General features: G+C 37.1%; 1 protein-coding gene across 1 annotated transcript in view; it reads left to right on the top strand.

The window, feature by feature from the left end:
* The window catches only part of HOOK1 (hook microtubule tethering protein 1), a 74,455-nt gene extending 69,825 nt beyond the window's left edge, over nucleotides 1-4,630 (top strand). Inside the window, exon 22 of the mRNA XM_084964914.1 lies at nucleotides 1,136-4,630. Within this exon, the coding sequence (XP_084821040.1) occupies nucleotides 1,136-1,306 (171 nt within the window). The 3' untranslated portion in view covers nucleotides 1,307-4,630. The remainder of the gene's footprint in view (nucleotides 1-1,135) is intronic.
* The last annotated feature ends 9,240 nt before the right edge of the window (nucleotides 4,631-13,870 follow it).

Raw genomic sequence — 13,870 nt, 5'->3', positions numbered from 1 at the left:
TATATTTCACTAGTTACTAGTGATGCTAATAAGTTCAGTAAAACTGTTATGAGGTCTAGTGAAAGAGGAGTAGTGACTTGCCTTAGTAAAAAAAAAAACCCAACAGCCACAACTACAATAATTTGTCATATATCAGTATGTAGATAGACTATGGTAAATTGGAACTTTTCTGTTTCTCAAACTTCGGCATGCATCAGAAGACTTGTTAAAACACAAATTATTGGACTTACCTACAGAGCTTCTTATTCACTGGGTCTCCGTAGAATCCATAGGTATAATTTGCACTTTTAAGTTCCCAGTTGCACAGATGTTAATCCAGGGACCACACTTCAAGAACCATTGATCAGGAGTTCCCTGGTGGTGTGGTGGGTTAAAGATCCAGGGTTGTCACTGCAGTGGCCCAGGTTGCAGCTGTGGCACACATTCCATCCCCAGCCTAGGAATTTTTGCATGCAGTGGGCAAAAAAAAAAAAAAAGGAAGACCTATTGAGATTAAGCTTTTCTCTTGTGCTGTCCACACATAATGTCTGTGGTAATGGCCCCAATACAAAAATTTGCCCTGAAACTTTTCTTGTTATAATCAAGCTTAATTTTGTTTTTATAAATTTTTTTATTTTTATTTTTTGCTTTTTAGGACTGCACTTGTGGCGTATGGAAGTTCCCAGGCTAAGAGTCTAATTGGAGCAACAGCTGCCAGCATATACCACAGCCACAGCAACATGGGATCTGAGCTGCATCTGTAGCCTACACCACAGCTCATGTCAACACCAGATCCTTAACCCACTGATTGAGGCCAGGGATAGAACCTGCATCCTCATGGATACTAGTTGGGTTCCTTACCACTGAGCCGCAACAGGAACTCCCATGCTTAATTTTAGAACATTATTTTAAGCTACTGTTTTTAATGTTTAATCATTTTTAGTGGATTATAATAGAGAAACTGGGTTTATGCCTTTGTTTCCTTTTCGTAAGAGCATCCTCACCATGTACAAATTAGCTTCTGAACTGTTACTTTTTTCTATAAAAGTGAGGAAAACACCAGCTTTATAGGATTATTAGGATTAGATGACTTTGTATATGTGAACAGCACTTTGCAGACCCTCATTTGTCATGTCACCTGTTTATTTTTGTTCAGAGTCTAGCATTCCAGAAGCTGGGGATGGAATCTAGACTTGTGAGCGGCAGTGGTACTTGCAGAGACACAGGCGCCTGTGCCCCCGCCCGGTCTTTCCTAGCACAACAGCGGCACATCACCAGCACCAGAAGGAATCTCTCTGTTAAAGTTCCTGCTACAACAGCTGATTAAACTGCAAAAGTAAACATAAACAGAAGTGCCCTTAAAATACTTTGTATCTTTCAACTAACTACTAGGTTGGAAAAGAAGTTTATGATATTGGATATCAGCTATTTTAAAATCAAAAGGCATAAAATTAATTTTGCCAGCTGATTTTGCAAGTAGAATATGGGATTAGCTATTTCTCTTGGGGGGGTATATGTAAATGACTGGAAGATAAAATAAGGCAAACATCTCAAACATTTGTCTTTTGAGAGTATTATAAAATTATTTCAGAAAGACTTTGTATATTTTAATGTTTTCAGTTGTCCTAGTAATTAGGTTAATTTGCAATGTGTAATCCATAACATGTAATCTAAAAATACGTCTCTATTTATTTTATTGTTTTGGTCCATATAAAAAATTGTCATGAGGTGGGCATGTGGAGAACCATACATTGAGTTATATTTTTTGACTTATATAATACAAGGTGTTAACTCTATCTCCTCATTCTGTAATTGAATGGGTATATTTTATCATGCGATGAAAGATATATATTTGGAAGATATGACTATTGAAATGACTTGTCCATAGTAAAAGTCACTAATGAAAATTTTGCAGATTTCGAAGATGTCATAATTTTCGTACATACCTACTATAAACAAAGGCTTCTACACAGCATGGTTGAAATGTTAAGGGCATAGAAACTAACTGACTTTCTGAAGAGGTGACTTGCTGATGGGAGGCAGCTAAAAAATACATACTTTGTATGAAATGCCCACATACTTTTAGTGTAATTATTGAAGATTACGATTACTATTGCTTTTAAGCATAAAATTATCAGGACTTCTACTAAAAGAAAGATGTGTTAGTAGTTTTGTGTCTTCACTAAAAAGAAGGAGAGGGACAGTTTCAAATCAGTTTTGTTTTGTTTAGTAATTAAGTAATCTGTCTTGGGCTGAATTGATGGAATTTAGTTCATTTCTCCCCAAGGTCTTTTTTTCAGAAATGTTACTTTATTATTTCTGGTCATTTCTAAGAATTACATGTTGGAATTTTAATTTAGTTAAAATCTCTGCTGTCCAGTGATGTAGCCAAAAGTCACATGAGGCAATTTAATTTAAGTTAGAAAGTCAAGTCCTTGGTTTTACTAGCCACATTTCAAATCCTCAGTAGCCACATGTGGCTAGTGGCTACAGTATTAGAGAATGCAAACATAAAATACTTGGGTCATTGCAGAAATTGCCATTGGACAGTGCTGTACCGATCTTTTTGTAATAACTTGGAAATGTTCTTTGATGTTAGGCTACAAAAATGATACTGTTAGGATGATTTAGATATAAAAAGAAATTGAATTGTGATAAAACTAGCATCTTACATTCCTTCTAGTTGAATACCTTATATTGTGACATTCATAGTTTTCTCTCTCCATTGCTTTCCGATAAATACATACCTATCAACATGTCTCCACCAGGGCTCAACAAACTCTGTAAAGAGACAGATGGTCAATATTTTAGTAAATATTTTAAGTCTTGTGGGCCATATGATCTATCACAAGTACTCAACTTGGCGGTAAATATAAAAGCAGCAGCCATACACAATATGTAAATAAAGTGGGTGTGGTTGTATTTCAATAAAACTTTATTTGCAGAAACTGGCAGTAGGTCACATTAGGCCTGCTGGCTATAGACCTCTGTTCTAGATTTTACTCTTAGCCTTTTTTTGCAAATGAGTATTGTTCCATTTACAGTATTATTCATTTGGATACTTGGTTTTTTGATTCTGTACCAGTAAATGTTTTCTAATCACTGAGAAATTTAAGAACTGGGCCCTGTATTTGGGTCTCTGAGATTAGGGAGCATCTGTCAGGATACTTTGTTTTATCAGGGTTACTTCTTTTTACTACCTCTTAGATTTTGGTGTTCTTTACTGGTGCAATATTGTAGTCTTTGCTTGCCTGTGATTTTTAGTAAAATAAACTAAGCCTTTGAAATATTATAGCATGATAAGTAAAAATTTCTAAATATTATGGCATTTTAGTATGTTTTGGTCAATGTAAGACATCTCTTTGGTGTTTACTACTTGCTTATAATCAAGATTTCCCAAGCTCTTCAAGCTCCCTTTTAATGAAATTTATTGTAAACCATCAATTTCAATAAATTAGTATTTTCACAGTTCAATTGCTCATAAATTTTCAATTATTATACTTGGAATTTCTAAATAATTCATGTAATTTCTGAATAAGGATTTAAGGCTAGATTCTTTTTCCTAAATAAAGAAGCAACTTTTGTGATTTATCACTTTTCTAGTTAATAGAATTTAAAATGCTCAATATTTATTTATACTAAATAAATTACTAATGTAATTTAAAATTCTTTATTATTGTGATTAACATATGGAAATTCAGGAACTGATCAGAAGTGAGATTGTTTTCCACATCTGGTTAATATAGTGAGATTTGACACCCTGTGGGTGGTAAAACATTATAAATACTCATCTTGAAACATAGCTTGTATGTATCTGTGTTGTGAAGCTTAAGTGCAAATACCAGGGAAAAGAAATGCAGCATCTATTTGATAAGGAATTGAATGTCCCAGTGACTATAAAGTAAAGCCACAGACCAATTTGGGAAAGGTCTTTAAATTTTGAGCCTTTGCTCCAAGATTAATATTCCTTTCCTTTTTTAAAATAAAAAGTGTTTGTACACATGGTAGTGATGTTCATCCTCAGTTTAACTTAATGGATTGAGAAACAGTTGAAGTTCATTCTATTTTTCAGTGAATAAGGCTGTTGAACCAATGATTTAATATTAAATTTAGGTTTAATTTCTTGTTTAGAAACATTAAATCAAATATCCCTTCTTAAGATAGCATCGTCTTTGATAACTGGAGTGCTAATTTGAATGTCAAATAATGCTTCTACATCTACTTCTGTTTCTCTACGGTGGCACATGTAGCCCTATGGGGTGGCTTTTAGGTCACGATATTGTGTTGGGTTCTCTATATATGTATATTTAATGAAAAACATTTCTATGTAAAAATATGTCACATGGTTGTTTGCATACATTCTTATTGTGAACCTATACATTGCGAAAAAGTAGTTTGGAAATTTGTAAAGCACAACCATAAAAGAAAATAGTGTTCAGTTATTAAACTTGATGTAGCTTAAATATAATTTTTAGTTTATAAAAGGTTCTTTCTATTTTCTATGGCAAAGACTTTGACACGAAAAATAGAAGCAATACTTGATTTATTTTTGTAAGTATTTAGGGTATTATTTTAAATAAATGATTGTCTCGTGACAATACAATATTTGTCAAATGTTTTAAGTAAATAAACTTTCTGATTCTGTGTCTGATATGATCAGTTTTTATTGGATACAAGTGCACTGTTATTTGCTACTTTAATTAAAGAACAATATTTAGAGTGCTAAAGAAAAATAATTACATTTAATTCTGTTTTTCATCTGAATGGTTGTTTTTTTTTTGATAAATGAGATGTGTAGACATGATTTTGTTTGGTGTGCTCGTTTATATCTGCAATTTGCATTATCATGAAATCCAGAATATTTCTGGGGTTTTTGTTTTTGCAAAGACTACTTATCCTTTAATACCCATTCTGTCCTTCTTCCTTTAGTAACAGAATCTGACATTTCATCTTGTTAATTTACGAAGAGGATGTATGGAATAACTCCTTGCCAGATTGCTTTGTTAACTAAGTGGGGTCATTTAAGTTCTGGCCAAAGAGGTGTGAATAACAGTGATATGAGCCTTTCAAAAGAATGGGTGTGCTCTCCCTAGCTCTTCTCCCTCCCCGTCTGGAATGCCATGTGCCTGAAATATTCGGGGCTAGTGGAACAATAATGAAGGCACTTGGATCCTGAAATCACCATTTAGTCATATCAGCTATGGGCTTCCAGCCAAGATTTCTCTTTTGTTTTCCAGCTACTTTATTTGGGGTTTTTTTCTTCCATCATCCTACTTATTTCCCAATCTTATATATGTTTGTCAAAATGAGTTGTGAAATTTCTAGAAAAGTGTAGGTGTTTCATGTTCTTTGGATCTGTCTTGAAAAGGTTTAATTCTGTTTGTGTTAGTGGATGCTCAATAAATGTTTGATAATGTTAGTGTGTCGTATATGCAAAGATGAAGACAAAAGTTAAATCCCATCTCACTTTAAGTAGATCTCCAGGATCCCAAAAGGCCATGATTCTACTAATTTAACATGTACTGTGCAATAAATGTTGCCCATACATTATCTTGTGACTAGTTCACTAACAGAAACCCAAAGTTCTAGACCTGCACTGACCAACAAATGTGGTGACTGTTAGCCACATCAAATATTAAAACAAATTTTAATGAGATTTCATTTTCTCATTCCAGTCACATATGGCTAGTAGCTACAATATTGGACAGTGCATAAGAACATGTCTTTCATCACAGAAAATTCTTTTGGACTGCTCTGCTCTAGATGTCTAGTTAAATGCACACATTCTGTAGCTCTCTAAAATTCCAGATTATAGAGAAAAACAAAAATGTAGTGAAGTGAAACTTTCAGGTATCACCCTGCACACAGTGACATGCTGAGGAATAGAGCTATAGTTGGATTCTTAAACTAGCTACAGTTTTGATGACGAAGTGCACCATTCCCTTGCCCACCTGGGCTAAGAAACCTGCTATCATTAAGTGGTTAAAAGTTGCAAATTAGACCTCTTGCCTCTTGCTTTAACTCAAAACATTTCCCCTCTCATAATCTTAAGAGTTCTCAACATGAGAGATCCATTTTTCTAAAGCATTCAAATTCTTTCTCTTAGTGATCTTAGTATGATCTACTTTTTTTTTTTTTCTTAATGTATCTGTCCCACTACACTAAGTTTCTTGAGGTCATGGGCCATGTTTGGTTCATCTCTCTTTCTACCACAGCACTTGGTGTAGTATCTTACACAGCCAGGAAATATGTACTGGCTGAACTAGACTTGCTGATGATGAATGGGTAGAATGTTCTCTTTAGAAATCCACTCTCAAAATGCTCTGAAGAGATCAGGGGGTGCATTGGAAGGAGTGTCTAAATAGACGTAAGATCTTCTACCCATAGACTCAAGTAAACTACACATGGATCAATACGTCTGAGAGAAATCCAGAAACTAGAGAGACGCCTACACACTGAGTGACTAAGAAAATACCTACGCTGAAACAGCAAATGCTAAGACATACTCGTACCATAAACCCCACCCCCAGCAATGTGCCATACATTTGGCAATTGGGAGGGAAACAACCACCAGCTTCGACCAGAGGAGTGAAGGATTTGGACCACATATCTAGCATACTAATTTTTACGGCTGCCCTGTGAAGGACTAGTTTCTAATTCATCCATCTTTAGAGCTGATGAGGCCTGATATTTACTAGTGCCCTGGTTTTAAACTCATGGGAGAACTTGCCAAGCATCTTCCCCATGGCTAGGTACAGAGTGAGCAGGCAGCAAAGCTCAACTTCCAGCTGCTCCCTGGAAGTGGTGAGCACAGCTTGCACTGTCTTTCCCAACTGCTGCCTGAGAATTTGCCTTCGAACTAGTTTGCATCTGGGAGCTTATGGGGGAGGCAATTATTAGATTCCTGGGAGCTTGGGTGGGCATATAGGCACTTTCTGGGCTCCTCCCCTTGGCTCATTTCAGGAAATAAATCAAGCCTGCAACTTCTCCCTGGAAGGAGTTGAACTATGCAAGTGTCCTGACTCTCCAGCTGCTGAGTGTCCAGCTTGCTTGTTTGTAGGAGGTAATGGGGCCTGGCCTGCACTGTTCCTCCAGGGTCTACAGAGAAAGGAGCAATTTTGAATGTCCATGCATGGTATCCCCATGACCCCTCCTCTCAGCCCACTTTAATAAAACCCAGCATTCAGCAATGCTCTGGGAGGGGTTAGACTGCATACCAGTGCTCTGATTTTTCCAGTTGCTGCATAAGGGTCTGGCTTTTACTTTGCCTGTCTCTGGGAACTGATAGGACAGGCAATGATTAGTTTCTTGGGAGTCTGAACAAATGATCAGGCACTTTCTGCAGCTCCTCCTCCAGCCTGCTGCAGTGATAACATTGAGCCCCCAGCATCTCCCTAGAAGGAGTTGGACCTCACAACAAGCTCCCACCCCTTTCCAGCTCTTACCCAAGTGACTGGCTTCTAACCCACCTGTCTGTGAAAGCTAACACAACCCATCATTTGCTAAGCCGCTGATTGATGGTAACAGAAAGAACAAATCAGTCATTTGAAAGAATGGTTGGTCTGAATAAAGGTGCAGCAGTTTGCCATAGCTCCTCTCCCAAGTTCATTGCAGAGTAAGTGAGTGATAAACTCCAGCTCCCAGCTTCTCACTTGAGGAGAGACGGAATTGATTTACTAATGTAGTACCCCAACATTTCTATTATTTGAGTGTATGGCTTCTTTCCTAACTTGGGGCACAAAGGACTTGGCATACTTTATGCTCCTGGGGGGTCACTGAACAAAGATGGTAGCTTAGACAAGCCCAAAGGTTTGAGAGGCACCTGGAGTCTCTGGCCAGGCTAAGGTTTAGTGCCTATGAAGACTGGGAGAAGTGGGTGGTTTATCTAATGTGAAGAAATAAAGAGAGTCAAGGAAAGTGAAGAAAGAAGGAAATGTGTTCCACATAAAGGAACAGGTCTCCAGAAGCATCCTGATAAAATGAAGGTTTGTGGTTTGCCTGACAGAGAATTCAGAATAATGGTCATAAAGATGATCACCAAGGGCAGGGGGACAATGCATGAGCAAAGTAAGAATTTCAACAAAGAATGTTTTAAAATTCCAAACAAATCATAGAGCTGAAAAATAGCTGAAAAAATTTAAATGGGCTTACACACAGAATAGATTGAGGAGAAAGAATTGACAAACTTAAAGATAGGCCAGGCCATTGGAAATCAGAAGGGCAAAAAATAAAAATTAGAAGAGTGGAGGTAGCTTAAAGGATTTATAGAATATTCATTATGAGAGTCCCAGGAGAAGAGAGACAGGGTCAGAAAGTTTATTTGAAGAAATAATAGCTAAAAATTTCCCAATCCTGGGGAAAGAAATAGCCATCAGGTCCAAGAAACTCAAATGACACAAAATAACATGAAAGAGGTCCACACCAAGACACATTATAATCAAATTGTCAAAAGATAAAAACAGAATTTTGAAGTAGCAAAAGGAAGGTGATTTCGTACAAACAAGTGAAGACCTGTAAGATTATAAGAGGATTTTTCATCAGAAATCTTGCAATCCAGAAGGGACTAGGATGATTAAATTCAAAATGGTGGTGGTGGGGTGGGGATGGGGGGAACAGGCTAACCAGGAATAATATAGCTGACAAATCTGTCCTTCAGAAATGAAGGGGAGACAAAGACTATCAGATTAAAGCCGAAGAATGCTAAACGGCAACACAAGAACATAAGAAATCATGAAACTCATTAGCAAAGGCAAATATACAGGCAAAAACAGAATTCCATATTACTGCTACAGAGGTGCATAAATCATTTTTCATTCCAGTATAAAAGTTAAAAGAGAAAAGCACTACAAATAGAGGTAGGATCAAGATGGCAGAGGAGTAGGTACTCACCTTCTCCCACAAATACATTTTTTAAAAAAGTAGAATGATTAACACAGAACATCTACTAAACTCTTGCAGAAGACCTCAGACTTCCAAAATGGCAAGAAACCCTCCACATAACTGGGCAGAACAAAAGGGAAAAGAGAGGGAGGGAGGGAGAAAAAGAGAAAGAAGGGAAGAAAAAGGAATCAGGACAGGACTACCACTACTGAGAGGGAGCTGTGAAAGAGGAAAGGAATCTACAACCCAGGAAGCCACCTAACCAATGAGGAGATCAACCAGAATAGCAGGGTAACCTCAAAGCCTCAGTGAAAAGCACTGCAGCCGTTCAGAGTAGGGCAAAGCAGAGAAAAAGCCATGCAGACCATCAGCACCACTGCCTAGGGCACCACAGCCTGAGACACTTGGGCAGAGGCTATGTGCTGAGACTCAGCCTACAGAGGTCAGTTTCAGGAAGAGGACTAGTGTTGGCTGTGCAGAGACAGCCTAAGGGGGCTGAGGAGTGGTGTGCTACAGCCAAAGGAGTGCTGGAGAAGGCCTGGGTTTGCCAGGGAAGCAAGATGCCACTGTTCAGAAAGGGAGGGCGGAACTTCCATAGGAACTTCTTCTCTATGCACCTGTGGGCTCACAGGGAGCAGGGACACTTTTTCACTGGCTATGGGGGTATGTCCAAACCACCACAGCCATCTCAGATTCCTGCAGTGGATAACAGCCCACTGCCACTAAGGATCCCATTACCAGACACCACCTGCAGCCCCAGTCAACTCAAGGATTTCCATTTCAGAGGGCCCTGAAACTGAGCACCACCTGTAGCCCTCACCTCACTGGGAATGCACATGCCCCACTCTTGCTGCTACCAAAGGCTTTTGGCAGTGCCCCCAACTCAGTGAGAGTCATTGCCACTGCCAAGTGCCCTACAACCAGAAAGAGCCTGCTGCTCCCATCTCCCAGTGGGTCCCCACCACTGTCCAGTGCTTGGAAACTAGGCACTGCCTACAGGAGGTGCCCATTGTCCCCACCTCCCTGGAAGCACATGCAGGCCCTATAGCTGCATACCTCCACACCTGCACACCTGCATTGTCAAGAGGACAGTGGCCTGCATGCACTGAGAATGGAGAGAGCAAGCAACCAAAGCAAAAGCAGCCCTCACACCAAAAAAAAAAAAAAAAAAATAGCCCTCACAAACTTACCCAGGGACACTCCCACATATAAATAGCCCTCTAAGACTAGAGTAAATAATTGTTTTCCCTAAACTCAAAGAGGAAGAAAAATTAGCAAAATGAAGAAGCACAGGAACCATTCCCAGTTAAAAAACAGAATTCCCCTGAAGGATCAAACAAAGAAACACACCTCTGCAGTATAAAAAAAAAGTAAAAAAGAGGTAATGAAAATCCTGAAGGATTTAAGAGTGGATGTGAACGGTAAAGCAAGTTACTTTATAAAAGAAGTAGAAACTATAAGGAGGAGCCAAGAAAAATTGGGAAATTCATTTGCCAAAATGAAAGTGGAGTTTCATTAGGCATTAAACAGCAATATGAATAATGCAGAGGAATGAATAAGTAACTTGGAAGATAGAATAATGGAAGTCACACATCAGAACAGCCAAAAGAATGCCAAATGAAAAAAAAAATGAAAGAAATATAAGAAATTTATGGAAAAAATAAACTGTGCCAATCTATACATAATAGAGATTCCAGAAGGAGAAGAAAAAGAAAAGGGGATTGAAAATATATTTGAAGAAATTATGGCTGAAAACTTTCTAAATCTCAAGAAGTAAACACATTCAGATACAGGAAGCATAGAGGGGCCCCAAACAAGTTGAACCCAAACAGACTTATACCAAGACATATTATGAAAATGGAAAAAGTTAAAGATAAGGAGAGGATTCTGAGAGAGCAAGAGAAAAACAGAGTTAATTATGAGGGAACTGCCATAAGGCAATCAACTTATTTCTCTAAAGAAACACTATAGGCCAGAAGAGAGTGGCCAGATATATTCAAAGTCCTAAAAGGGAAAAATTCACAACCTAGAATATTCTACCCAACAAGATTATCAGGTAGTAGTAGAATAAAGAATTACTGGACAAAAATTCTAAGATAAAAAATTTGTAAAGTGAATGCATAGTTATTTTGTTGAGCTTATTATATAATATTAAATTATCTCAAATATGATAAAATGATGATATAATGAAATTCTTATTGTCACATAACTCAACATACACAAACTTTTTTATTAAAAAAATAAAAGTTCAACTTTCAAAAAAAAATTTCTGAGACAAAAAATAAAATACAGCAATACTAAACTATTCTAAAGGAAATATTGAAAGATCTTCTCTAAATAGGAAAGAAGATATAGGATACAGGAAATGACAATTGGAATGTAATCACTTAAATAAGCCAGTATACGGTTCAAAAAGAAAAAAAGAAAACTATATGTGAAAACAATAATAGAAATAAGGAACAGCAAAAGGATAAATATTAAGATATAAAACAGGACATCAAAGTCACAAAATGTGGGGAATGAGAATAAGAAAAATCTAGACCCCCCCCCTTTTTAGAATATTTTTGAGCCTATATGACTATTAATTTAAAGCAAGCAGATATAGGAAGGGGTAAACATACTTGAAAAACAGGGCAGCTAGAAATAAAACAAAAAATAGATTCACAAAAAGCACAAAGAAAAGGACACAACATAAAATAAAATCATCCAACCAAATAAGATTAGGTGATTTTGAAAGGAAAAAAGGGGAAACAAAGAATCAACAGGGAAAAAAAATGTCTAAATGGCAATAAAAACATATTTATCAATAAATTACTTTAAATGTCAATGGACTAAATATTCCAATCAAAAAACATAGAGTGGCAGACTGGATAAAAAAAAGACAACCCTCCCCCACAAAAAACCAAAGAGCATATAATATGCTGCCTACCAGAGACCCTCTTTAGGGCAGAGGACACATATATACAGATAGATAATAGGCACATGAAAAAATGCTCAGCATCACTAATTATTAGAGAAATGCAAATCGAAATTACTATGAGGTACCAGCTCACACCACTTAGAATGGCCATGATTAACAAGTCAACAAACAACAAATGCTGGAGAGGGTGTGGAGAAAAGGGTAATCTCATACACTGTTGGTGTGAATGTCAATTGGTACAAACACTATGAAAAACAGTATGGAGATTCCTCAGAAAACCAAATACAGAACTACCATTTGACCCAGCAATCCCACTCTTGGGCATATATCAGGACAAAACTTGCCTTGAAAAATACACATGCACCCATAAGTCTACTGCAGCACTATTCACAATAGCCAACACATGGAAACAACCTAAATGTCCATCAACAGATGAATGGATTAAGAAGCACAATGGAATACTATTCAGCCATGAAAAGAAAAAATAATGCCATTTACAGCAACATGGATGGAACTAGAGACTTCCTACTAAGTGAAGTAAGTCAGAAAGACAAATACCCTATGATGTCACATACTTATGGAATCTAATATATGGCACACATGAACCTTTCCACAGGGAACCACAGATTGTGGTTGTCAAGGGGGAGGGGGAGGGAGTGGGATGGGCTGGGAGTCTGGGGTTAATAGATACAAACTATTGCACTTAGAGTGGATAAGCAATGAGATCCTGCTCTATATCACAAGGAACTATATCTAGTCACTTATGATGGAACATGATAGAGGATAATGTGAGAAAAATACATATATATGTGTGTGTATGTGTGTGTGTTGGATAAGCAATGAGATCCTGCTGAATATCACAAGGAACTATATCTAGTCACTTATGATGGAACATGATGGAGGATAATGTGAGAAAAAAATATGTGTGTGTGTGTGTGTGTGTGTATGTGTGTGTGATTGGATCACTTTGCTATACCAGAGAAATTGACAGAACACTCTAAACCAACTATAATGGAAAAAATAAAAATCATTATAAAAAAGAAATTCATGGGATGGAAAAAATATTTCATATAAATAGAAAACTCAAGAAAGTAGGAACTCCTACTCTTGAGACACTCTTTGAGACAAAAAAGACTTTAATAAAACAAAGGCCATGAAGAAAGGTAAAGAAAGAACCCTATTTAATGTAATCCCTATCAAATTACCAAGAACATTTTTCACAGAACTAGAACAAAATATTTTAAAGTTTGTTTGGAAGCACAAAAGACTCAGAATAGCCAAAGTCATCCTGAGAAAGAAAAATGGAGCTGGAGGAATCAGGCTCCCTGACTTCAGATTACAATACAAAGCTACAGCCATCAAAACCATATGGTACTGGCACAAAGACAGAAATATAGATCAGTGGAACAGGATAGAAAGCCCAGAATTAAACCCACACACCTATAGTCAACTAACCTATGATAAAGGAGGTAAGAATATTTAATGGGGAAAAGACAGTCCCTTCAATAAGTGGTGCTGGGAAAACTGGACAGCCACATGGAAAAGAATGAAATTAGAACACTTCCTAACACTGTACACAAAAATAAACCCAAAAGGGATTAAAGACCTAGATATAAGACCAGATACTATAAAACTCTTAGAAGAAAACATAGGCTAAACACTCTCTAACATAAACAACAGCAACATCTTCTCAGATCCACATCATAGAGTAATGACGATAAAAACAAACAAAAAAAAAACCTGGGACTTAATTAAACTTAAAAGTTTTTGCACAGCAAAGGAAACCCTAAAAAAACCAAAAAGACAACCCACAGAATGGGAGAAAATCTTTGCAAATGAAGCGACTGCCAAGGGATTAATCTCCAAAATTTATGAATACCTCTTACTACTCAATACCAAAAAAGCAAACAACCCCATCAAAAAATGGGCAGAAGATCTAAACAGACAATTCTCCAAAAAAAAAAAAAAAATACAGATGGCCAAAAAAACACATGAGAAGATGTTCGACATCATTCATTATTAGAGAAACCTTACACCGGCCATAATGGCAATCATCAAAAAGTCTACAAACAATAAATTCTGGAGAGGCTG

Source organism: Sus scrofa, chromosome 6 (assembly GCF_054392235.1).
Source record: "Sus scrofa isolate SSC_HxYL_T2T_F1_AM1 chromosome 6, Sscrofa_HxYL_maternal_Yorkshire_Landrace_v2.0, whole genome shotgun sequence".
NCBI classification, from domain to species: Eukaryota; Metazoa; Chordata; class Mammalia; order Artiodactyla; family Suidae; genus Sus; species Sus scrofa.
The sequence above is the reverse complement of the archived record's forward strand: the minus strand, read 5'-3'. Positions and strand labels throughout refer to the sequence as shown.